This window comes from Euprymna scolopes, chromosome 8, assembly GCF_053919585.1.
Source record: "Euprymna scolopes isolate OS-2025 chromosome 8, ASM5391958v1, whole genome shotgun sequence".
NCBI classification, from domain to species: domain Eukaryota; kingdom Metazoa; phylum Mollusca; class Cephalopoda; order Sepiida; family Sepiolidae; genus Euprymna; species Euprymna scolopes.
In genome coordinates, this window is record NC_136489.1 from 117,311,621 (window position 1) to 117,338,587 (window position 26,967).

At 34.7% G+C, this 26,967-nt stretch overlaps 1 protein-coding gene across 5 annotated transcripts in view; it reads left to right on the forward strand.

Annotated features, from left to right (window-relative positions):
• Window positions 1-25,313, forward strand: part of LOC145283723 (ribonuclease H2 subunit A-like) — a 180,187-nt gene extending 154,874 nt beyond the window's left edge. For all 5 annotated transcript variants that reach the window (XM_080132773.1, XM_080132771.1, XM_080132770.1 and 2 more), the window contains exons 3-8: window positions 5,955-6,084; window positions 9,654-9,741; window positions 11,019-11,156; window positions 22,088-22,175; window positions 23,967-24,090; window positions 25,108-25,313. In XM_080132773.1, the coding sequence (XP_079988899.1) occupies window positions 5,955-6,084; window positions 9,654-9,741; window positions 11,019-11,156; window positions 22,088-22,175; window positions 23,967-24,090; window positions 25,108-25,252 (713 nt within the window). In that variant the 3' untranslated portion in view covers window positions 25,253-25,313. The remainder of the gene's footprint in view (window positions 1-5,954; window positions 6,085-9,653; window positions 9,742-11,018; window positions 11,157-22,087; window positions 22,176-23,966; window positions 24,091-25,107) is intronic.
• Window positions 25,314-26,967: the final 1,654 nt, after the last annotated feature.

Genomic DNA, 26,967 nt, shown 5'->3' on the forward strand with positions numbered 1-26,967 from the left:
CCCCCCCGGCCCCCCCTTCAGGGGGGCCTTTCAGGTTAAAATGGCTAAAATTGACACTTTTGTGTTTATTAAAAAAAATTGATGCCTTGGATTTTTATAAAACTTTCTGAAAAGTTGTAACTAACTGATTTCTATATAATTTTGTTTGTCTATACTTGGAGATAACTCTTGGGTGTGCCCCAAGGGCTCTTTTAGGGCTAATAAAAACACTCCCATGTTTGGGACTATTTTGCCATATTTGTCCAAAATTTTCTGTCTATGTCTATTTAGCAGTTTTGCATGGTGCTGAACTCAAATTTAAATATGTTAAGGCCTTGGGGACTTTTGGGGCTAAATTGGGGCGGAGGTGTCAAATGATGTACTTAGTCATTTCTTTTTTTGCATGGTGCAGAACTCAAATTTACATATGTTAAAGCTTAAAACTGCACCGTTCATTTTCACCAGAATTTAACTGGGGACTTTCAGGGCTAAATGGAGAGGAGGGTGCAAATGCTAAACTTAGTCATTTTTTTTATGCCTCGTTCACTGTGCACTCACAGGGGGACCATGCATGCTTCACTTATTTTTTTTAATCTATTACCTACATATGTACTATCCTTCTGATGCTTTTTACCATATATTCTTATTCCTTCATTCTCATTTCTTATCTGGATGTAATCAAACTAGCTTTTCTATATTTGCATTTTGTATAATTCTTGCTCTTCTCCACTTCTGATGAGAAGCATTTATCTTCGAAATACCATGGCCTGAAAAGTTTTTTTTTTTCTTTCTTAAATTTCCCCTTTACTTTTCCTTATTGTTCTGATGATATAATAAAGTTATATATAACTTTTATTCCTCATCTTTCATTTAATATTACATCACAAACATGCAACCAACTAAATGTACCACCTCGTGCATCGCTAGGAGAGAAGTAGACATTTGTAGTATGCAATGGCGTGATTGGCTACCAAAATATGCCCGCTAAATTCAAATTATGTTCACTGCAATGAGAGATGTGTATGTTATCACAATCCAGCGATGACACACTTAAAGGGTTGAGTGAAGTGATTTGACGTAAGTGGCAAATGTGTCCTTGACGAGAGAGAAATCGCAAATCGTTATTTTTTTTCATATGGGCATTCTCATACCTGCTAATATGGTCTTCCAAAAGTCATGTACGGCACGTTAGTCGTTATCTGCACTGAGAGAGAAATCGCAAATCGTAATTTTTTTCATATGGGCATTCTCATACCTGCTAATATGGTCTTCCAAAAGTCATGTACGGCACGTTAGTCGTTATCTGCACTGAGAGAGAAATCGCAAATCGTAATTTTTTTCATATGGGCATTCTCATACCTGCTAATATGGTCTTCCAAAAGAGTCATGTACGGCACGTTAGTCGTTATCTGCACTGATAAGGTTTATCGTAAGTTTTTGACAGAAATATGTTAAAGAGAGAATATTCAATATCTATTTAAAACGTGCCTCATCGAAAGTAATTAAAGTTCTATAAAAGTGCTACAAATAGGTTTTAGATAATAATAATAAAAAAAAACATTGATTATCTGTTGTAACAAAAATATTAGATAAAGTTGAAAGAAGGAAAACAATAGATTTTAATGCTCGGAGATTGTTATCGAGCTGGGCACGGGTGCAGTCTCTATTCTATGTCTGACTAATTGAAAAATATATATTTTTTTTTTAAATTTTTTTTTTTAATTTTGCTCACTTCAAACAAGGCATATTCATACTGATGCATAAAATGGCTACTGTGATAGGGTCTGGATTTATAAGTGACAAATTTGTGTAAGGAGTTGGTCCAAGATTAAATATCTGCATATTGGTCCCAGATATGATTTTAAAAGATATCCAGTGGGGAGGCTCTATTTGGATAATGTGAAGCTACCCCTTAGTTACCATTGCTCCCACGTCCATTTTGGCCCAGAGTGGTGATACCTGTTAGGCCATCTAGTGCTACCAGATCAGGCTGTCTGAAGATACTGGCTCCATGACTAAAAATGCACTAAAGATTACAGGCAACTAGGGACCACCTGTGAATTTAATATTCCCTTTACACTTCCTTCCTTGGAGGAAACCAGTTCAACCCACCTGGGGTGAATGCTGCACAACAAACAAACAAACATTAGTACAATGGCTTTGCAGCAGACTTTTCAACATCTACGCACTTATTCCATTACATGTCAACTGATAATGTCAGTTTGAAGAGTTTGAATGTTGGACTTTGAGAAGGGTGTTGTGACAGTTGATGGTTAAAAAGGGTTTTTTTATAGTCGTTAAAGCAAAGTAGACTTCCTTTCTCATGAATCCCAGCTTATTTCCATTCAGGTTCAACTTGGTGAATGCTTTGTGATTTTTTGTCTAGAACGTATCCTGTTTACGACATAGTGCCGGATTTATTTTTGCAAATAAATTTGAACAAATTTTTTGTACTTGTAGATTTTTTTCGATGCATGTCTTTGAAGCATGTGGGCATATGCCAGTTTCACACTTTTTTTTTTTTTACGCAGTCCTTTGTGCTGGTGCTACCAGATCAGGCTGTCTGAAGATACTGGCTGCCTGATTGCAAATGCACCAAACATTACAGGCGACCAGAGACCACCTGTAAATTTATATTTCCTTGACACTTGCTCCTTTGGAGGAAGCTGGTTCAACCCGTCTAGGATGAGTACTGTACAACAACGACGACGACGACAACAGTCCTTCGCTTTTTGTTGTACTTTGCAAGATTTTTCGACAGTCAAGACAATGTTGCATCATATGATCCTTCATTCCACATTTGCGGATTGTTGGGTCGGTTTTGTAGCAGCATCTTTTGATGGATCCATTCCCATTCTCAGGTGGTTGGGTGTTTTCCACTGGACCCAGGATGTTCTGAGTCAGGAGAGGGACACATCTGTAGTAGGCGGGGTGTATTTTCTAGCCATCTGGTCCGCAGTTGTTGTCAGGTCTCTTCCTGAGATGTTGTTAGGAGTTTGACATGGTTGAGGAAGCTCCTAGACTTCAATCGTTGAATTGTTGGTTCATGTCCATTAAAGACGTTGCTTCACAAGGAAAGAGAGATAGAACCAAATCAAAGGAAACAAAAAAAAATATTGTTATCGTATACGGTAGTACGACTGTGACAACCATCAAGTCAACACGAATAATAACGTTTGTACAACCCACCACAGTACCAATTACTTTCATCCCGAACAATTCTGTCGACATAACCTGTAACGATCCTGAACAATTCTGGCGATACAACCTGACACTATGCAAACAATTACATCAGTACAATCTGACACATTACCTGAGCAACATTTGCAGTTCCTTGCTGAATGACTCTGGCATCGTCTTTTTGAAGCCATTGGACCAAATCATTTTCATGGATACTCTGGACTCTACCCTGAACTAATTGTGATTTTTGATTTTACTAGTGTTTGATCGGAGTTAGGTGTGAAATCGATCTGGTTTTTGTATTTGAAAGGATGCACACCATAGGAGATTTTTGATTAAATGAGAGAAATATATGGTTATGATGCTCGACTATATGACCTTGTAAAATGTTGGCATTGTGAATTCAAACGTGGTCAGAAATCTGGAAACAGTTCCCAGACCTGGTCGCACCATGACTGCCATTGATGTGGCATCTGTCAGTAAAGTTAAGGCTGCCATTTTGATCACTATCACGCATGATTATTCATCAAATAGCCCGAGAGGTCAAGATTAGTACAGGGTGTGCGGAAACTATCATTCACAATCTTTTGCATATAAACAAGGTGTCTGTTAAGTGGATTCCCAGGTTGCTGACACCTTTCCAGAAGCGAGATTGCATCTATTGCTTGATGAATTTGTAGATGTGCTCAGGAGATGAGTTAAAGTTTTCCAAAAGATTGATTACACAGGATGAAACCTAGGTCTATCGCTGATCCAAAGACTAAAGCCCAGTCAGTGCAGTGAAAGCAGTTGGACTCATCACTTCCAAAGAAGACAAAGGTTCAGTCCTCTGCTGGCCAGGTCATGTTCACAATCTTCTAGGACCTGGGTGGAGTAGTGATGACAGATTTCCTGGTAAAAAGGACCACAATTACAGGTGTCTATTATGCTTCACTTTTGAGGAAATTAAGAGTGAGAGCCAAGTACGCCCTAAAATGAAATACTGTTGCCACATCTGGGCAGGAGCTGCTTGGTGCATCCTATCCTACCTTGATAGAGTTCAAAACTGGCTTCAAAACCTAGTAGGTGATGCCCTTTTCTCTTCCCTGCAACCTCTTTCCCACAATGCAGACGTTGCAAGCCTGTCTTTGCTCTGTTATTTTCATGGCAAGTGCTCATCTGAGCTCTAATCTTTTGTCACTCCCTGCCATACTTTCAAAAAAAGAACACTTGACTAGCTACAACCACTATAAACCACTTCCTCCACTCTTTATCTGTGCCTAAATCTAAATGCAGCTTCCATGAATAGAACTTCTTTCCTAGAACTGCCTGCCTGTAGAACACTGTTCCACTGACCTGCCTTCTGGCCGAGTACAATATGGTAGCCCTAGGCAGGGCAAGATCAGGAAAGGTATCCTGCAAGACAATACTCCTGCATATGATGCCAGATCAGAAGCCTGGGTGTGTGATTATGAAATCCTTCCCCATTCTCTTTATTTTTCACCCTCTGACTTCCATCTCCTGCCACGCATGAAGTTGTTTTAGAGAGGAAAGCATTTCCCAAATGATACAGTCTTGATTTCTGAAGTCACCTTGTGGTTGAAGGGCTAACCTAGGGCCGCCAGAGCTGCATTAAATGTTAGGAAAAAATTTGTAACTTTCAGTGGTTCCTATGTAGAATAACTGTACTAAGTTGTAACTAATAACTCTGCCAAGTTTTCTTGGTTCATTACTATGAGTCACGGGCATTACTTGTTGAACACTTTTCGTAGAATTGAACTTTGAAAGTTGAGTATATCTGAAAACCAGTATTTCTTGCTGGAGCCACCATTTTAGAATTGGACTAATCCGCATTAACCTAAATTTTAAGAAGAAAAAAAAAGTTTGTTTTTTCTTTCTTATTTAAGCATGTAAACAAGCTATCTTTATCTGCATACACTATATTAAACACATTAAATTTGAAAAACACCAACGTTTAAGAATAAATTGCTCCTCCCAAAAACCTAAATATGAAGTAGCCTGGAAAAAGAACTATTGGTATATTAATATAAATTATAGAAATAATAGAAAAAATCATACATGAGCTTTAGTCTATGTTCCCCCTTGTCAAACTTTCACACAAAAAAAAAAAAAATTACTCGACTGACTACAACCAATATCAACAATTTCTTCCAGTCTATATCTGTACCTAAATCTGACTGAGATTCCATGAACAAATCTTCTTTCCTAGAATTGTGCACCTGTGAAACTCTGTTTCGCACCTGTGAAACTCTGTTTCGCTGGCTTGCCTTCCAGCTGACTACAACATGGCCATCTTCAAGTCTAATATAAACAAGTTCTTGTTGAGCTGTCCCCTTAGATATCGAATTATACCCAATTTCCTCTATTAACAATTACTATGCTGTTGTTTCAATGACCTTCATAGGTTTATTAACACTTACCCTTGAATGGCCTTCAGGCTTTGATAAGTGGTGACTCTCTCCGTAAAAAAAAAAATAAAGGAAAAAACTTGGACCTTGTTACATGTAAATGTTATCACAATAATACCCAAGATAAACAAGTTGAAGTTAAAAGAAATTTTTATTATATTTACCCATTTTTACACTCTAAGCTTGTTTGTGATATCTAATGAGAGCCATTAGTAGGTTGTGTGGAATTTTTTAAAATCACTAGTATTAATACAAGAATTAATGGTTGGCGCAAATTATATCAAGTTACCACATCTTTTTAATTCCTGCAAATATTTAAAAGCTTTATCCAATCTATTGATTAAAAATTTTTTTTTTTTTTTTTTTTTTTTTTTTTTCCCCAAATAGATTCAAAGACTCTGACAGAAGAAAAACGTGAAAATATCTTTGATAAAATGTGCACAGAATCGAAAGATCGGCTTGGCTGGATTGTAGATATTTTATCGCCTACATTCATCTCCAACAGCATGCTTAAACGGTGAGAATTTTGAGGACTTGCATTAAGATTCTTTTTTTTTTTTTTTTTAGAAAGAGCAATCATGTAGAAAACTTTTTTAAACAAAAATATTTTGGTGCAAATCCACAGTTCAACCTAAATAAAAATTTTTTTTTTAAAATCCAGTAAAGTCTTTATAACAAAATGAAAATGTCATATTCCAAAAGTCATGTAAATTGATCAAGTTAAGTAATAAATGTTAAATAAGTTATAAATAAAAAGTTGAGTAAGAAATGTTAAATATGTTAAGTACAGTAAAACTCCTTTAATTTGAACTTCCTCTAAAGTTGGACTTCCTCTCATTTGGACTTCTTTTAAACCTGGACTTTCTCTAAACTTGAATTGTCTCGTCATTGAAATTGTATTAGCATAATTGACGCGGAGTTGCAGTAAAACTGTTTACATGGTTTAGTCAGATATTGCACAGAAATGTTAATATTGGTACGATGTAATTAATCTAGATTAGCTATTGATAATTAATTTACACTAACTGTAAATTTCTTTTTTTCAGATTGCTATATTTAAAATAGTGTAAAACAACCCATGACAATGGCTTGCAACTCTAAAAGAAAACAAGTGACACTGACTTTACTCGAAAAACGTCAAATTATAGAAAAATTAGATGCTGAAGTTGAAAATAGTGTTATATTGAGAGATTATAAGATTGGAAGAAGTACACTGTTTTACATCAAAAAGAAAAAGGAAATATTGAAGGCTGCTCCTTTCTCTCCAAATAAAAGACATGTCAAAAGAAGGACTCTTCGCAAACCAAAGCAAGTTGAATTTGATCGAATATTGCACGAGTGGTTTGTAGCAAAATGGAATGAAGGTGTAGCAATATCTGGGCCCATGTTAATTGCTAAAGCAAAATCTCTTATAGAAGAGTTAAATATCGCAGAAGATATGAAATTCAGTGAAAGCCGGCTTAGGAGCTTTAAGAGTAGACATGGTCTAAGACAATTAATAATGTCAGGTGAACAACGGTCTGCTGATACACATGCAGCACCAAATTATTGTGACAAATTCAAGATGATAATTGCTGATTATGGTTTAACACCAGGGTGTTAACAACGCTGATGAAAGTGGCATAAATTGAAAGTGCTTACCTACAAAAACATTAGTGGGATCTGAGGAGCAGAAAATAAAAGGATTCAAATTAAATAAAGGAAAACTAACACTGATGGTATGCGCTAATGCTTTTGGAACTCATAAACTTAAGCTTCTTGTCATCGGCAAATCAAAGTGTCCCTGAGCCTTGAAAGGAGTTTCGCCTTTGCCAGTATCCTATTATTCTTCACAAAATGTCTGGATGAATCAACATTTGTTTAAAAAATGGTTTTTACAAGAATTTGTGCCAGTTGTCCAGAGGCATTTTCTTGAATTAGGTAAACCTGATTCAAAGTGCTTGCTTCTGTTGGACAATTGTACAGCACATCCTCCTGAGTCAGAACTAGTGTCATCTTGCGGGAATATATTTGTGTGCTACTTACCACCTAATGTGACTTCTCTCATCCAACCTATGGATCAAGGGATTATTTGGAACTTAAAATGTTTCTACAGAAATGATTTCATGATGAATATGATAAATAGTACTGTGAGTATAAGCGATTTTCAGCGCCATTTTACTATCAAAGATGCCATATTTTCTCTCGCAAGTGCATGGAATCAAGTTCGAGCAAGCACATTAACAAAAGCATGGGGTAAATTATGCCCAGTGCCAAAGGCTTCTGAACTGAAAGAATTAGAGAATACATCTGGTCTAGAAAAAATTCTTGAAACCAAACGGTTACCGACCAACCACGCTGTTCTTAAATCACTTAATGCAAATGATGTTGAAATGTGGGTGCAACAAGATGAGGAAACTACTGATCAATATACTGAAGGCAGTAATGGTGATGAAAATAGCGATAGCTCCCATTCTCTTGACCCTAATGTAAATAACCAAGAACACTCTGATGAAGCAATATCATGGGATGATGCAGAAAAGTCTATGGAGACGGTTATAAAATTTCTAGAAAAAAGTCCTTACTTTAGGGACAACTATGTTTAGCAAGCAATGTCACTCCAAAGAGATATAATCATAAAGAAGCTACAGAACTAAGAAATTGTAGATTTTCGTGATTGCTTACAGAATACAATGGCAGCGCCCAAAAGCTCAATTGATGAAAATAGAAACTGCAATGAGACTCATTCAATGAATAACTAAAAAAATCTGTATTTTACATAAATGTATGATTTCGGTAGATGATAACTTAGGTAATAAATACCTAACAAGTAAGAGTAGATTTAATTTATTTTCAATGTTTTTGTTCCTGGTAATAATATTTAACAATTCTTACTTGCAATATATCGTAAACTCAACTTAATATATACTTGAAGTATCATATAGCAATGAATTTCATTTACTTAATTCTTAGAAAATTTCATTTCTTAATTCTTAGAAAATTAAAGTTAACTGCAGCACATTTTTTTATCACGAAACTTGAACAACATCCTCTAATTTGAATGAAGCGGATGTTCAAATTATAGGAGTTATACTGTAATAAATAAAAAATTAAGTAATAAATGTTAAATAAGTAATAAAAAGTTGTATAGTAAATGTTAAATATGTTAAGTTAATAACTAAAGCATTGTTTTATTAAAACAAAAAAATTCAGTTTTTTATCACTTAAATAATTATCTACTAGGGGATAGGGAAAAACATGATTTCAGTAGTCCTTTGGAGGCCTCCTGAGTATTTTTTATTTGTCTTTTTTTTTTTTTTTTTTTGTACTCATTTAAATAATAATTTCTGTTCTGGGGGTGCTAGAAAATTGGTTTTAATAGTGCTTAGGATGCCTCTTAAATTCAAAGCTTTCAGAAGTGCTATGAAAGCCTCATGACTTTTTTCACTGTTCACTTATGAAATTGTTTTTTTTTTTGTTTGTTTTATTCACTATAATTTGTTTAATTTAACAATCCATTTTAAATGAATCTTTTAAAGAGCGAATATATAATCCTTACTACAGGTGATAACTAAGAATAATGTAACAATCAATTAACACTTCTACCTAGTCATGGCTGATGAAATGAGAACAACTATCTCCCATACAAATTAAATGAAACAAAATAAAATACTTGTTTTCCATCCAATATCAATAATATGCAAACTGGTTTCAAACTAATAATCAACTTTCAATGTATATTGTGCAAATAATTGATTTCATTAAAAATGTTGTATTTCATTTTGGTAACATTATAAATATCTGAAAGGAAATAGAAAAAAATCACATACAAATGGATTAAATAAAGGGTTCAGTTTGAAATTCCGCATATGTTCCAGATTTTAACATAAAAATTCCAAAGTTTAAGTTAAATATTTCCCAAGATGCAACTAAACGTCGGAGATTACATCGACCGAAATGTGAAGATATCAACCACGGTTAGAATAGTATTATGAATACAAACTGGTCTTGTTAGTTTTAGTAATTGATTTGTGAGAACTGTTATAAACTGATTTTAATTATGATGTTATTTATAAATTATGTATTCTTTCCCCTTTTTTTTTTTAGTTCGAAATACAACTTGAATTCCTTATCGCATGATAGCGCCATTGGTTTGATTGAAAAAGCGATTTCACTTGGAGTCAATGTGACTGAGGTTTGTTTATGACTTATTACAAATCCTTTAATTCTCAACAAATTTTTTTAAACTATAATATTTTCTACTTTTCTGATTATCTAATTACCTCCACCAAGGAGGTTATGCTTTTTGGTATAATTTGTTGGTTTATCAATGTTTGTGTATTTGTCCACATTGCTTGACCAATTGTCATCAAACTTGGTAAAAAATAATAATATGGCCGATTTACGAAACGTCATCTGTATCTTTTATATAAGCGACTTTTATGTTACAAAATTCGTGCTGTGATTTCATTTCTCTACTAATGTGGCGTGATGTTTGACCTAGAAAACCACACGTTGTCGTTCAACCACCTGTTTTTTTTTTTGTTTTTTTTTTAAACATTTAATTTCACCCGTTCTCAATTCTCTGCCCGTTTAACGTAGCGGTAATGTGTCAGACTGTTTTTTCTGCCTTACTATCAAGGCTTCGGGTTCGAACCTACCTTCCTTCGAAAACTTCTTTTCTTTTTTCAACACCTCCAAAACACCTGGGCAATGCTGGGCACCCCTGCTAGTCTGATATAATGGTGAAAAAAAATAATAGAAAAAAAAAATGTTTTTTTCTTACTTAAATATATTTATGTAGTTGAGGTCATTTATCTAGTTATTTTATGTGTTGAGTTGTGTGTCAAATTTTAACAAAAATATATATTTTTAAATTGTGTAAGGAATACTTACAAAATTAGTATCGTTGGAAAGACTGATCGCTTGAACAACAAATATCCAAAAATTGGCCAAAAACATTTATTCTTTGACCGTCGGCTGGGCTGTTTTTTACAAGGGGGACAGTTTTTGTGTCGACATTTTTGCAAATCATTCACACCTAGCAATCTCAACAGACGTTTAAAAGACGTTATTTCAAAGGCCTGTAACATCATAATAAAGTCGCTGTGGGAGAAACAGCTAACGCGTTTGCTCCTTTTCTTCAACTGCGTTACAGGTTCGAGCCTGGCTACTATTATTAATTATTTTGGTGCTCGCACAGATACTTGCTGCTATTTTGATTGAAACAAAAGTTTTCATTTTTTTTTTTTTCTGGAGGTTGGCTGCTCAATCACCTCTCTCCAAACGGGCAACACCGGGTAACCCCGCAAGTTGCATTATAAATCTCCTGTAGAATTGTATTCTGTACTTGAGACTCTCATTAAATAAGCAACTATCCAAGAATTTTAAAGTTCGAAACAAACTTTTTGGAAGACATTTTTTTTCCTTCTTTTTTTAGCTGAAGTTGCCATTGTTATTTTTCACTTCCAGATTTATGTGGACACTGTTGGAGACCCTAGCAAATATCAGTTAAAACTCCAAACCAAATTCCCAGGAATTGATATCACCGTCGCCAAGAAAGCTGATGCCACTTACAGCATTGTTAGTGGTGCCAGTATTTGTGCAAAGGTAAATTAAGAGTTTGTTCTTTTCTATCTCTCTGTCTCCCTCTTTTTTAAATTTATTTATTTTAAGATTCATCTATAAATATAAAAGCAAAAATGTGTGTATGTATGTATGTATGTTCGCTTTTTGTGTATGTCTGAGAAAGGCTTCTTTCCGAGAAGCGATCGGTCGACTCACTTCTTCTTAAAACTGTTTGTATCACGTCTAAATGATATCTATGAGTTAACAATGGGGGTCGCCTGTCTACTTAATTTGCTCGACTTTGAAAAGATAAATATTCAACATTTTTCGATCACCGCATGTGCATTAAGCTTTTTCATATAATAAAAGCGAAACTAATTCTGGCAGCATTTTTCCGGAAACGTCTGAAAGCAATCGGCTTTGATCAATGTGGAGTTTCTCCTTATATCAGACAATTGTTATTCAATTTGGACAATTCCCTTTTTATGGGGAGCTAGTTTTCCCCACAACATCTTGAGGAAACAAAAAAAAATTAAAAATCCTGCCCCGCAGTAAATAAAATACTGCCCCGCAGTCAAAGTTGACCTCATGAAGTACGGGCACCTGCCAAATTTTAATACTTAAATAAATTCAAACATGTTATCGTTACTATTTTGTGGTGGCCCAGTGGTTAACGTTTTTTTTTTTTTTTTTTTTTTTTCACACTTCAATTTCCAACTTGAACTCAAGGGTTCGGGTCCGATCCTTCATACTTACCTACCAAAATTTTTTTTTTATTTTACACCCCCTCCCCAACACAAATACTCGGGTGTTTTGATTTACCTAAAACCACACACACCTCCAGACACCCCCGCTAGTCTATATATATAAAAGCAAAAATGTATGTGTGTATGTTTGTGTGTCTGCTAAAAACTTCCGACAGACAGAACAAAAATTCACAAATTTGATCTCATATGAAAGCCCCATCCTTCGCCCGACAAATATTGAAAAATTGGCCAAAAATGTTAATTTTTTCACCCTGAAATCAGCACTTTTCTACAGGGGGGTGGGGGTCAGCAAAAACCGTCCTCTCATGTCGAATTCACTTCTACGCATGCATCATATGACGTCATAACCTGATTTAGTTTAAAGATTTAAAAAAATAACCTAATTTCGTGTACGTCATCTTAGCTCAGTTGGTTAGAACGCTGGGTCATTATCTAAAGGTTTTGGGTTTGAATTGTGGTGTGGGATGTCTTTTTTTTTTTTTTTTCGATTTTTTAAATTTTAATATTGAAGCAGGGTTATTTAAGCCATTTTTCACGTAACGTTCGTTTTTCTGTTTTTTTTTTATTTCCTTATTCTTAGGTTTTCATTAACACCCAAAAACACCCGGGCAACGCCGGGTACCCACCGATTTTTTAAATTTTAATATTGAAACAGGCTTATTTAAGCCATTTTTCACGTGGATTTTTTTTTTTTTTTGGGGGGGGGGGTATTTTTCAGATTTTAAAAAAAAAGTTTTAACGTTCGTTTTTCTGTTTTCTTTTTTGTTTTGTTTTTTCCAATTTTTACATTTAACATCGTTCGTTTGCCTTACGTTAGTTTTTTTTTGTGTTTTTTTAAAAAAATTTTTAAGTTTTAACTTTTTTTATATAATATTTAATTTTTATTTAATATTTAAAAATCTTTACTTCACTTATTCTTATGTTTTGGATTTTCATTTTGAAGCTCTACCCTTCAGACGGCAAATATCGAAAAATTGGCCAAAAACATTCATTCGTTCACCTTCAACTGAGCATTTTTGTACAGGAAGGTTCGTTTTTTTTTTTTTTTTTTTTTTTTTGCTGACATTTTTTAGCAAGTCATTCAACCCTCACTTCCACGATGTTGCATAAAAGACGTTATTTCGACTGCCCATGATGTCACAACCGCGGTGGGCACATCGGTAAAACAGTTTTTTTGTTTTTTTATCTTATTTTTCCTCTTGCGTGTTACGGGTTCAAGCCTGCTTACTACTCCTTTTTTTTTTTAATTTTCTTTTTTCTTGCTCAATCAACACCCTTACACACAGGTCCACTTTCTTTTCTGCCTTTGTATTATGGGTTCAAGCCTGTCTGCCTACCTACTACAACTTTTTTTTTTTTTTTTTTTTTGCTCAACACACACCTCCAACCACCCGGGCAATGCCGGGCACCCAGGCTAGTTTCAAATAAGGTACATTACTACTAAGACATAAGGTGCGACTGTTAGTTGAGCGTTAGATTTATAGTAGCATCCTAAGTGGGAATTTGTGTCATAAAATGTTTGTTCACATTACATTTACATTTCTGCATCTTGATACGGTTGGAGAAAAAGAGAGCAGAGAGAGAATTTCAAAGTTTTTGGACCCTGCCTAAGAGGGAGACTAGTGGTTGGTGTACCAGCTTAGAGGTAACAACAATATTCCATGCATGGGTAATTGGTGACTTTCTGGAGGCATAGGATACTGGCAGGTGTAAGATGTTTTCTAGTCTGGTAGAGGGAGCCTACTTTCTTTACAGTAGATTTGGCAGTATCTCCTAAGTATTTGTTTCAATTCATGTTACTTGTAAATGTTAGGCCAAGGAGTTTGAATGTTGGACTCTCATGTAAGGATTATGCTATTGTCTATAACAATCAGTGATTGGAAAAGTTTCTTAAAATTGCTTAAGGAAATGAGATTCCTATTATTGACATGCTCAAACTATTGGACTTCAGCAACCTTGCTTCATTGTTTAATATCTATGGATAAAATTCAATGCAAACTTTAAGGGAACGGATTTTTTAAAAAAAGTATAAAAATAGTAATAAGAAGTAATGAAAAGGAGAATAAGAAAGAAATCAGAAATAAAACAAATGTGTAGATAATAGTAGTAGTAGTAATAATAATAAGATGCTGAAGTAATAAGAAGAAAACAAAACAAGAAAAAATGAAAGGAAACGAATTTGAAGGAAAAATAAAAAGTAAAAAAAAAAAAAAGTGAGAAAAGAAAGAAGAAAACAAGAACAAACAAATAATATTTATCCCAAACCAAAATTTTATTTTCATTATATCTAAAAAAAAAATGTGTTCATATAGATTTTTGTAAACCATAAACAAAAGTATCAAATTTATTTTGGTAGCTCAATTAGCCATCAAGTTATGATCGTTCAAAGTTTGTCGGAATGTTGAAAATTTGCTATCATGATCCAGAAGCCAAATTTCACGGTATAATAACTAAAAATGTAAGCTACTAACAAGTGAAAAATCCCTATAAATGTAATGTCATCTTGTGGTAAATGTAAATCAAAATTAATACTAATGAAAGCAATAATTATTAGATGAAACTAACCTAAACACTGGGCAAAATCCCACTACCAATGGGAAAAAAGTGCAAATATGACACGGAAGTGCAACTTTGACTGTTCATATAAATTTAATTTCGATAGCTAATGTATTGAATATTCTTAGTATGATTTTTTTTTTTTTTTTTTTACACAGTGATCACCACTTATCAAGGCCCGGAAGCCACTCAGGGATAAGGGTTATTGCAAGTACATTACGTTAGTGAGGAGATTTGCTGAAATGTTTACTTAAGGGGGCGGTTCATTAGGAATTTGTTAACATTGGACTTGAAGACAACCAAGTTGTAGTCTGGAGGGAAGCAGGCAGACGGAACAGAGTTCCACAGGCGTGCAGTTCTAAGAAAGAAGCTTTGTTCATGGAATCTGCGTTTTGATTTAGGCACAGATATAGAGTGGGGGAAATTTTTCACAGTGGATTCAGCTAGACGGGTGTTTTTTGTGAAAGATTGGCGAGGGGGGACCAGAGATTGGAGTTCAGACGAGCATCTGCCATGGAAATAACGATAAAACAAGGACAGGCTCGCAACGTCTCTTCTGTGGGAGAGAGGTTGCAGGGTAGAGAAAAGGGCATCCCCCACTAAGCGACGAAGTATGTATGCGCAGAACTATTATATTTTAATTCATACAGAAACTGAGACACGTGCATGCGAGTATTGTTCTTTTCTAAACACTTCCTGTAAATAAAAAAAAAAATACTCAAGTTGAGAGCAAAACCAAAACCCAAAGACAGTGAATCAAGTACGATAACCATGAGGCTAACTTGGCACGATCTTTAAAAGTATTTTCAAACCTACTTATTCTTAATATAAGGAACTATTCATGCATGCGTATTCGTGAAACAGTTAACAGACAGATAAAAATCTGCTAACCCCCAAGTACCAATTAGCAGCCCTGTTTTCCGGATGAAAACCAATTAAAAAGTTTTTCACATGTCTGAATACCCTATATACCAAATTTCAAGTCTGTAGATCAAAAATTTGTTGAGTATCTAAGTTGAGAATTGTCCTCACACACACATTCTCACTTTTATAGATATGTAGACAAGCAGACCGCCTGGTCATAAAATACGCATAAATATTTTTTTAATTCATGCAGAAACTGAGACTGTGCATGCAAGTATTATGTTTTCTTCTAAACAATTCACTTCTTGCAAGTAGAAAGAAAAAGAAAAAATACTCAAGCTGAGATTGAATCCAAAACTTAAAGACAGTGAGTCAAGTACAATAACCATTAGACCATCTTGCTATGATCTTTAAAAAGTGTTTTCAAACCTACTTATTCTTAACATAAGGAAGCTGCAATGTTTCACAACCGTGCATGCGCAGTAGTGAAACAGTTGGCAAACAGATAAAAATCTGATGCCCCTCAAGTACTAATTTTTCAATTTTGACCATTTAACCATACTTTTTTCCGGATGAAAACCGATAAAAGTTTTCTTTCTGAATACCCTATATACCAAATTTCAAGTCTGTAGATCAAAAATTCGCTGAGTATATAGGTTGAGAAGTGTCCACACACACTCACATACACACACATTCTCACTTTTATAGAGAGATAACACAACAGCCTCCGTTCAATCTTGAAAGACAAAGGATACCCCCTGTAAGGGCAACTGCGCATGTAATTGTGAAGCAAGGGTTGCACAATTACCAACCACACCTCTCCTTAATCAGCATTGCTTGAGTCCAGTGGCAAGGAGAAGTTCAAGACGACTGGAAACAATGCTGAGATAAGCGGAGAGCACATACAGCACCTGGAAGTTCCGAATGGTCACCCATCTGGCCAGGCTTATTGTTGCTTAACTTGGGTGATCTGACGGGAACCAGTGGGTCAAATGTGATTATGCTGTATCATAGAGAGATAGAGATATCCAATGGAACACATGTTTTCTAGTATAGAGAGATAGATATACTAGAAAATATGTGTTCCATTGGGTCACCCATTGAGTATGGACTAAATTGCTCGAATCTGAAAAAAGTATTTAAATCCGTTTAAATGTAAAATAAAAAGAAAATAATAAATAAAAAAAAGTCCAAAATGAACCTCTTCGTGTGCTCACCCCCCCTCTCTCTCTGCTTTTCCTCTGTGTGTGTGTGTGTGTGTGTGTGTGTGTGTGTGTCGCTCTCTCTCTTTCATTATGAGTTTAATATTGTTCTTCCTGTAGTGATATTCCATTACCAGAGTAATCCTTGATACATTCTGATAGCTAACGACTGACTTGACTGACAGAGCCCTTCTTTGTGTGAATAAGGCATGGTGTAGTTTCCTCCTTATCTTCTGCTTCGTAGGAAGGGTGGGAGGGTATGGAGGCACGTCTTTTTCTGGATCTGATAGTTTAAAAAAAAAAGAGAGAAAAAGGGAGTTAGGGATATGCTGGAAAGGCTTAGGAGTGAACCTGGAAAATTTAGCCGATTAAAATGGTAAACAAAGAAATTGCATATGTGATGCTTAGATAAGGTCATTGACCCGACCTCACACAAAAAAGAGGAGGCGAGTAATATCTGACTCTCAGCCACATAACATCTACCAAAATTGATAATTTTGGTGTATCAAGAAATTGAAAAACATGTCTAGAAAAAATGTCTTGGATTTTGTTGATTCCATCCAAGTATGATTTCAGACTAGGCTATACCCCAACAGGAGTGTGTCCATCAGTTCTTTCAACAACCGAAAATAATGCCAGCAAAAAAGATTTTATCATTTGTCCACTCATATCCCTATTGAAATATATTTCTGTATGTGGTGTGAAAAACTAGTACACTGACATGAGAAGAAAGTGAAATATGTTTTTATTTATTACTTTTTGTTTAAGCAGATAAGTATAAAAAAAAAAAAAAAGAACCAGATGTTTTATTTTCAACTTTCCAGAAATGTGTCTAAGTTCACGTCCATCAAACTCTCCATGACATGTTCATTTAATCTGTTTTGTCCGCTCCGTTTGGTCCAAATAAACACACGTCACATTTGTTAACAAATGTCTTTTTCTTTTCACAATCTTATCTTGCCTACGTCAAATGTGGATATCCCTTTACTCCATAATCAGAAAACGTTTTCAAAAACAATAAAAAAAAATATCTCTGGCACGTGTGGAGTAATGTGTCATACGTTATTCAATCGGTAAAGTCAAGTTCGAGATCAAGTCGGATCTATTACACGGACTTATGATGCCATTGGAAAATATATAAAGTCTAGTACACTCTAGAGCTTTTATTTTTTGTAATCAGTCCCCACCTATTAAGGCCAAAAGCCAACAAGGATAAATGGTCCATGAGAAAGATGGATTCTCAGTGGAATGATGAAATATATAATGAGAGGATTGAAAATGGATAGAATAATTAAAATTTTATTTTTTTATAATTTTAAAGAAGTCACTCAAGACAAAGCATGAAGCCATTTGATGCAAGAAGCTAAAAAGAAAAAAAATAGTCCATCAAAGTAAAAAATTAGCCAATGATAAATGTTATATGCATAGATTTTTCTCCTCGTCAGAAATATCATTCATGGAATGTGAGGACTAAAGAATAAAATAAGGGAAGCGAGAGTTTTGAGTCTGCCTGAAAGTAAATCCAAGATCCACTTTCTACTCTTTCTAAATTATTTATGACATGCCCGGCGTTGCCTGGGTGTTTGGAGGTGTGTGTTGAGTAAAAAAAATGTAGTAGGCAGGCAGGCTTGAACTCGTGACGCAAAGGCGGAAAAGAAAGTGGAGGTGTTTGTAAGGGTGTTTGTTGAACAAAAAAAGAAAAATTGCAAGTGCAAAAAAAAAAAAAAAAAGTGGTAGTAGACAGGTAGGCTTGAACCTGTTACTGCGAAGGAGGAAAAAAAAGTGAAAAAAAAAACGTGATGCGTTAGCTGTTGCGCCCATCGCCAAACCAGAATCAAAACATCGAAAAAAAAAACACAAAAAACTAACGTAAGGCAAATGAATGATGTCAAATGTAAAAATCGAAAAAAGAAAACAAAAAAAAACTAACGTTAAAACCAAAAATAAAAAAAACTAACGTTAAAACCAAAAAAAAAAAACATGTGAGAAATGGTTTAAATAAGCCTGTTTCAATATTAAAATTTAAAAAAATCGGTGGGTACCTGGGTGTTTTTGGGTGTGTGTGGTCGGGGGTGGGGGTGTTAATGAAAACCTAAGAATAAGCGAAGTAAAAAAAACAGAAAAATGAACATTACGTGAAAAATAACACTGGTTCAATATTTAAATTTAAAAAATCAAAAAAAAAAAAAAAAAAAAAAAAAAAAGACATCCACCACGATTCGAACCCAAAATGTTTAGATAATGAACCAACGCTCTAACCAACAGAGCTAACACGGCGTACATGAAATTCAGTCAGTTCTTCAATTATTTAAACTAAATCAGGTCATGACGTCATCTGACAGATGCGTAGAACCGATCGTCGTCACGAGAGGACGATTTTTGTTGACCCCCCCCCCCTCCTGTAGAAAATTGTCGATTTTGGGGTGAAAAAAAAATGAACGTTTTTGGCCAATTTTTCGATATTTTTCGGCCGAAGGATGGAGCTTCAATATGATACCGAGTTTGTGAATTTTTGTTCTGTCTGTCGAAAGTTTTTAGCGGACACACATTTTCGCTTTTATATTTATAGATTAGTTATGAGTGTGTTCTAAAACAAGTGTTTGTTGACATTTGATTTGAAGATGGCCATGTTGCAGTCATCTGGCATCGTATTCCACATAGGGAAATTTTTGCAAAAAAAAAAAACTGTTCATGGAAACTATATTCAATGTTAAACACATGGAGGAAAAAAAGTTCTTTGCAGGTGTGGTAGAACTTAGTTCTTGCCGTGCATGCTTTACAAGGACAAACCAAAGATTGGAGTTTGGTAAAACATCTTCCATGGAAATACCAATAAAGTAGAGAAAGACTAACAATGTCTTCTGCAAGAAAGGAACTGTAGAGAATAAGATATTGCCCTCCATGAGATTGCAAAGTCGATTTTTTCATGAGTGGCATCATCCCAGATGTGGCAGCAGTATTCATCTTTATATGCATCTGACTATAAGTAGAGAGGATTGCATAAGGAGGCTGGTACTTTCTAGAGTGGGAGGATGTAGGTTTATGGTGTAATGGATATCGATGCAGACTGGGATTGACTATAGCAAGCTCAAATCCAGTTAGATCTATTACATTCATTCAAACTAATACAATTATGAAATGTATGAAAATCTTTCTCTCTTTCCAGCTATGGATATAATAGTAAATACTTTTGTAGCAATGTTAGATGTGGGTGTACAAAAAATAATTTTGAAAACTATTTTCCATACAAGGTTAGAATAAGTACAAACGTGCTGTATGGCATGTTTTGCTGATGTATGCAAATGATAGATATTGCAGTGATAGACACTTGGCCAAAAAGGTTGAGCAATAATTGGAATTGAACATAGAAGAGAGTGCAATTGATTTTCAGGAGTTACTGTGCAATTCAACCAGTGTGCCTCTCGGTAAAGGATCACGTTAATGGATAGGTCTTTGGTTTAGTCGGGACAGGTCTGATGCTGCAAGTCTGTCATTTCTCTGAGTAACTGGATGTCATTTGTAAACTCCAAATAATAATTGAAATTATATATATATTTATTTATTTTTTGAATCCTTTGAGATGAGTGATTTGTATATTTATTTGTAAATAAATAAGTATACAAATTATCTCAAAGAATTTCAATAAAATACATATAATACCATTCAGTATGGTCCCAACGATGTTAAACCAGACAAGAACAAAAACTTGGATTTATAAGACAAAAAAATCCAACCTTGATCGTCCTGTGGCACAATGGATAAAGGCGTTGATTCTCTACAGTTTCAGATGAGTATTGTCAGTTTCAATCCAACCCAAAGCCGGCCAGAGGATTACTTAACCAAACGTAGTGCAACAATAACAACTATGAAAAGCAGTAATACTGTTAAGAGACTCTGCATTCCTATCCTATCGCGGTTAACTACCTGAAGAAGGGCAGAGGAATAGTTGACCGAAACATGGTGGAACAACAACTACTATGAAGATGAGGTTAACAGTCCGCAAATAAATAATTAAACAATAATTAAAACAATTCGCCAACTTCCAAATAATAAACCCCATTATTATTATTATTATTATTATTTATTATTATTATTTATTATTATTATTATAATTATTATTATTATTATTATTTATTATTATTATTATTTATTATTATTATTATTATTTATTATTTTTTAGTATTATTATTATTATTATTATTTATTATTTTTTAGTATTATTATTATTATTATTATTTATTATTATTATTTATTATTATTATTTATTATTATTTTAATTATAATTATTATTATTATTATTATGAATTATTATTATTAATTATTATTATTATTGTTGTTTTGCTTGGTGTGAGGACTCTGTCGCAGCGCACGATAGATTGATGCACAACTTTGACCGAAACAGAACCTGCAGGACGATGATGGTGGCACAGTGAATGAATGAACATGGTGTTTGTTTACATAAGCAGAAAAGTGAAAAATTCCGTCAGAAATCAAAAACTCAAGTTAGATCAACATGTTAGGATATGATGTCACAGAGAGATAATTCAAGCTGATGCATAGCAAAGAAGAAGGCGGCTTTCTTTTTGGCAGCTGAGTTGAATCAGTTCAAACACCTTTTATGGAACTCTTGAGATGCTTAGATGATGTTGTAATTTTACAGTGCTGCAAAAAAATAAAACGTCATGATGCCATTGAACAAGTATGTTGGCAACGCATGTCCTCAGCCATCACAAGTCAGTTTTCACTTTTATTTTTTCTTTCTCACATTCACCCTCAACAAGTACATCGTCACTTGGATGCAAGGGACTACAATTTGGGACCATGCCTAGGAAAGATTAACAAGATGTTGGTTTATGGTACATTAAAACTTCTGTATATCAGTACAGTCAGGGAAGTAGTTAGCTAGCAGGAAGGGAATTCCAAAGTCTAGCTGTTCAAAGAAAGAAGCTATTGAAGTAGAGAGCTTTCCGGCATTTGGGAACCTCAACAGTGAAGGGTTTGGGTTTGTTGGGGATATGTATGTTGAGCAAGCAACGAGTTCATCAGAGCACACTCCATTAAAATATTTATAAAACAGGCAATGAGGATGCAACATTGCAGTGATGGGACAGGGGTTGGAGCTTAGTTGACAAAGTGGGAACTTCTATACATCATCACACTGCATACACATTCCTGATAGGTTGATCGACATTAATAATGTTTTGATGGTTAGCAATTGCAGGAATTCCCTGAATTTATTCCATCCACTCCTCATTTTTGCAGTCACACCTGCTCTATGGTCTTATGTGTTGGGCGGCTTTTAGAAATTGACTTACCTGGCCATGTCTTTATTTATCCCTTTTTCTCACGTTCATCCTTATCACTTTCACTTATATTTTCTTTGGCCTTCCTTAACCATCTGACTCTGTATTACCAATGGCAGTTTAAATCCTATCACATCTATTCAAATAATTTATGCACTAATAGTGTTGAATGCACTTGAAAGTTCTCTCCAGCTATGGGTAAAAAAATAGCAACTTGTGTTCAATTAATTGTATATAACAAACTTGTATAAATTTTATTTTTTTGTTTCTGCTCATTTCAGGTGACTCGTGATCGTGTCTTAAAAGATTGGAAATTCCCAGAAGGCATAACAGCGTCAACAGAAGATTATGGTTCTGGATATCCGAATGGTAAACACTTTCTTTTTAATTTTTGTTTTCCTTGTGTTTCATATTCTTTGTCTTCATCTTAGGTTCCCAGAACCAGATTTGCTGTCTTGGATTTTTTTTGTGGTAGTTGGTTTGAGCAGTTTGGTATATTAAATAGAAAAGTTCAATCCTTGTAAAGGGGCTTAACATTCACCGGAAATATGATCTGGAACAAATACATTTGATGACATTGTGAAGGCTACTGCAAGGAAGGTGGGCTCTCTCTATTTTGCTAGAAAATTACTCACACCTGAGAGTATCCTGTACCTTTACAAGGCCACCATTCGCCCATGCATGGAGTATTGATGCCACATCTGGGCTGGTGCATCTACCACTAGTCTCTCCCTCTTGAATAGGGTCCAAAAGAGTGTCTCCACTCTGATAACTTTGATAATAACTTTGTCAGCTAAGCACCTGTCACATCACCACAATGTTGCATCCCTGTGCCTGTTTTACAAGTATTTTAATGTAATGTGCTCTGATGAACTCATTGCACTTGTGCCCCCTCTATGTACATAATCCCAACAAACCTGCTTAGCAGCAAAATCACACCCCTTTACTGTTGAGATCCCTAATTGCCAGAAAGCTTACTTCTCTGATAGCTTCTTCCATAGAACAGCTGGACTTTGGAATTCTCTTTCCTGCTTCCTTGACTGTACTGATATGCAGAAGTTCAAATGTAACGTAAACTAACATCTTGTTAATCTCTCTTAGGCATGGTCCCAATGATTAGCCCCTTACATCCAAGTGGCAATATGCTTTGTTCGGGGGTGAGGGTAAATAAAAAAAAAATAAATAGAAAAAGCAAGAGGACAGCAAATGAATGATGAAATGTTCTTTGTTATAATATATGGTAAAATTTCTCACAGAAATTCTATTCACTCTCTTCATTGGTTCACTTCAACTTGTGCAGCAGCCATTGTAAAAAAAAAAAAGCAGAAAGCGCACTACCAGTATGATATATATGAGATACAAATAAGCAAAAATTTAAAGAAGCTAGAAATCATTGTAAGAGTGAAATAGCTGCAACCAAGAGAAGATATACTGAAATGACCAGGAAATGCATTGGATCATAGAAATTAGGAACTTACAATTTTTGGAAAATTTATGATACTATAGCGAATAACGAGCAATTTCTCTTTGTGGACAGAAGCCACACTCAATGACCTTTCAATGTACATTATATCATAAAAAAAAAACCCTAGACACCTCCAAGGTATGTGAGCCTGATCTCATCCCTGCTATACTAATTAAGAAATGCTCTGCTGACCTATTCCTTGTTCTCTTCAAAGTCTACAACAAATGCCTTACAAAATCTTGCTTCTGATAATTGGAAAATTGCCTGTGGTATGAGTATTCAACAATTCTGGTGAAAGAACTGACCTGCTCAATTATTGCGCCATCAGACTCCTCCCTCTCTTTGCTAACATGTTTGGGTTAATCAACCAAGTGCTAGTCCATCTTCTCCTCAATGGCTGTACATCCAAATAACAGACATTGATGCAGGTATGCCCTAAGGGTAGATCCCTGAATATTATTCCTGATATTTATCACTGACCTACCTAATGAAATTGTGTAGGTACAGCTAGTAAGATGTTTTCCCCAAATTAAATACTTTTTTTTTTTTAGTAAATTAAATTTTTTTTATTTATTTATTTATTTTTTTTTTTTAACACAAAATGAAATTTATTGGTAGGTGTTTTTTTTTTTTTATTCTTTTACTAAAAGTAACTTTTATATTTAATCAAAACGATTTTTTTTCTTCCTAAACAGATCCCGTCACAAAACAATTTCTCAAGAAACACATGGATAACGTTTTTGGTTTTCCCCAAATCGTGCGATTCAGTTGGTCTACAGCTTCAAATATTTTAGAAAAGGAAGCAGTGCCAGTTGAATGGTAAGATATGTTGGCATTTTGAACAAAACTCTTTAATTCATGGAAGATTGTTCTCATTATGTCAGCCATGACCAGATATCAGTGTTAAGAATTTTTAAAATTTTGTTTTCAGTTAATAAGGATTGAATCATTGTCACTTAGAATTGAATTCAATGCCGTTTTCCATTGTGCAATTTTCATTAAAGACAATGCTAAGAATAAAATAAAAATACTTCATTGACACTTCTACCCAGCCATGGCTAACAGAATGAGGATTATCTACCATCAGAGATTGAATATAGATTCAGTTTGACAAGTTCGACAAACCTTAACCTTTTGGCTAGGAGCAAAGTGTAATATCTGTTCTGATACATTTTAGTCCTGGATATGACCTTAAACTATATCCAGTGGTGAGGCCCCAGCTTGCGGGCTTTGGGGAGTGTGGAGCCACCCTTTAATTGCCATTGCTCCCAGGTTCACTCTGACCCGGAGTGGTAGTACCTGTTAGGGTCCCAACTATGGGTTGAATAGAAACCGACTTAAAAACAAGAAATACATTATATTAAAAATTTTTTCTTCAAAATCTTTGTATTCGGCATTAAATAACCTGAAAAAGGGTTGATATGCTGTAAAAACAAAAACAACAAAACCAAATCTGATACATTTCATCTTTTCTGTCTTCAATGATGGAAAAATCTGACTAGAGTGAGGCCATTTTTATTTTTTGTCCCATTTTTGGACCCCCCTGCCCCACACACAAGCACACATTAAAAACAATCCTTGTCTAATTCTACCATCCTCTGAAAAATGCACTAAAAGAAGGTCAGGTTACTTTCACTGAAACATTGTAAGAAAAGATCCAAAATAAAAATCATCTAGCATGTATATATTAGTGGCCTTACCAGGCCACTAATATATACATGCTAGATGATTGTCAAGTTCTATTTTAATTTCTTTAATGAGTTCTATCGCCAGTTGCATCTTGTCTTTCATATACCAATTTTTTAGCAACCTTTTTCTTTTTTTTTTTTTTTTTAGGGAAGACGATGATGAGGACGATGACAATCCTGGTGCTGGCTCTGCATCTTTGCTTGATTTTTTTCCTTCTAAAAATTCTAAACCAAAAGTTAAATCACATAGATTTTTTACTGACAGAAATTTATGTCAAGTGACAGAAATGTAATTTTTATTTTTTTACTCCTAGGTAATTGGTTTAAAATAAAAGTATTTTATTTTAAATAAAATGTTGTTTGTCTTTTTAATTATTTCCTTAAAAAAGAAAGTCTTATTTTTTTGATTGGAAAGAAAAAACAATATCAACTTTTTACTACAAGAGCTATAAAAATTCTCTAGGCACTTGTCAACAGACACACAAATGTAGCAATGTTTAGATGAGCGTGTGCAGAAATAAGGTTAAAATTAAGAGAATGGAAAATTCTATTAGAAGTTTAGAGTTAGGCTGACATGTATCCATAATCGCGTCAGGGAAGGAAGAACAGTAGAACCCCAGGATACGGTGGCCCTAGGATACGTTTTTTTTTTTTTTTTTTGCAGGTGACAATGTTTTTCCGGTATTTGCCCCGCCTTACAGTGTTATTTGGTTATATACTGTACTGTATTTTGTTACTAATTTTTAATGCCGTATCCCAGGGTTCTACTGTATATGGCAGAAAGGTAAGACTTCCATTCCAGCCTCTGGACATCAAAGTGATTGGATACAAGTTTTTGAATCCTCCATCATTGTATGAAAGTTGGAAGGGGAAGATGCAGTTCATCTTGATGAACTTGCTGCAAATTATAGTAAGAATTAAATCAAATTTCAATTATAAAGACAGACCGAAACTGTCCAATGAGCCAACAACTATGTGTTGGTAAGAGACAAACAGCTGTTGATAGACTTATTACGTATCCATTGGATCATTCTGACAAGCAGGATGATCCGACGTTGCCTGGGATTGAATGAAGATCAACAAATTTTTCACCTTCCCATACTTTTTATTGTCATCGAACTTGGTGAAATCGCCTATTTTTCAATCAAATTGATTGCCTGCTCTAGTTGGGGACCCATCGTGGTGCACTGGGAGGAACCTCACAATATATTGTAGTCTACATTTCACTGTAGAGAACCCACTGTTGATTTTATAAAATTATTTTTTTATATATAATGGCTTTTTTAAAAATTTGTTTTTTTACTTGGAAGTCACCACTTATCAAGGCCACTCGAAGATAAAGGTTAATGAATGTAAGGTGATAGTATAATAATCGTTTATGGTGTAAATTGGGCAGAATTTGATTATTTATGTGGACAGCTCAACAAGAATTTGTTTACATTGGATTTAAAAGATTCCATGTTATTCAACTAGGAAGGAGATCAGTGGAACAGTGTTCCACAGACAGGTGGTTCTAAGAAAAAAAGCTTTGTTCATGGAATCTGCAATTAGATTTAGGCACAGGTAGAGATTGACAAAAATTGTATCTAATGGTTGTAACTCATTTTTTTTTTTTTGTGAAAATTTGACAAGAGAGGATCATAAATTAGAGTTCACTTGAGGACTTGCCATGAAAATAACGATAGCACAGAGACAGGCTCGCAACATCTCTTTTGTGGGAAAGAGGTGAAAACGATTTTAAACTATATCAAGACTGAATTGAATACACAGACTACCTCTTGCTCATATGTAGCATACCTGGCTCTTATACTGATAGAGGATTAGCATCAACAGTAAGATACCTGCTGGAGCAGTAGAGTGATCCAATTATTTTTTCAGCGATCTTATCAACAGATTTGATGTATGTGTTCCCTTATCAGATCAGGAGTTAAAGGTCAGTCGCAAAAGCTTGTCAAGACATGGAGCTTCAAAACAACAGCCATTCATTTCAATTGGAACGTGATGGGAG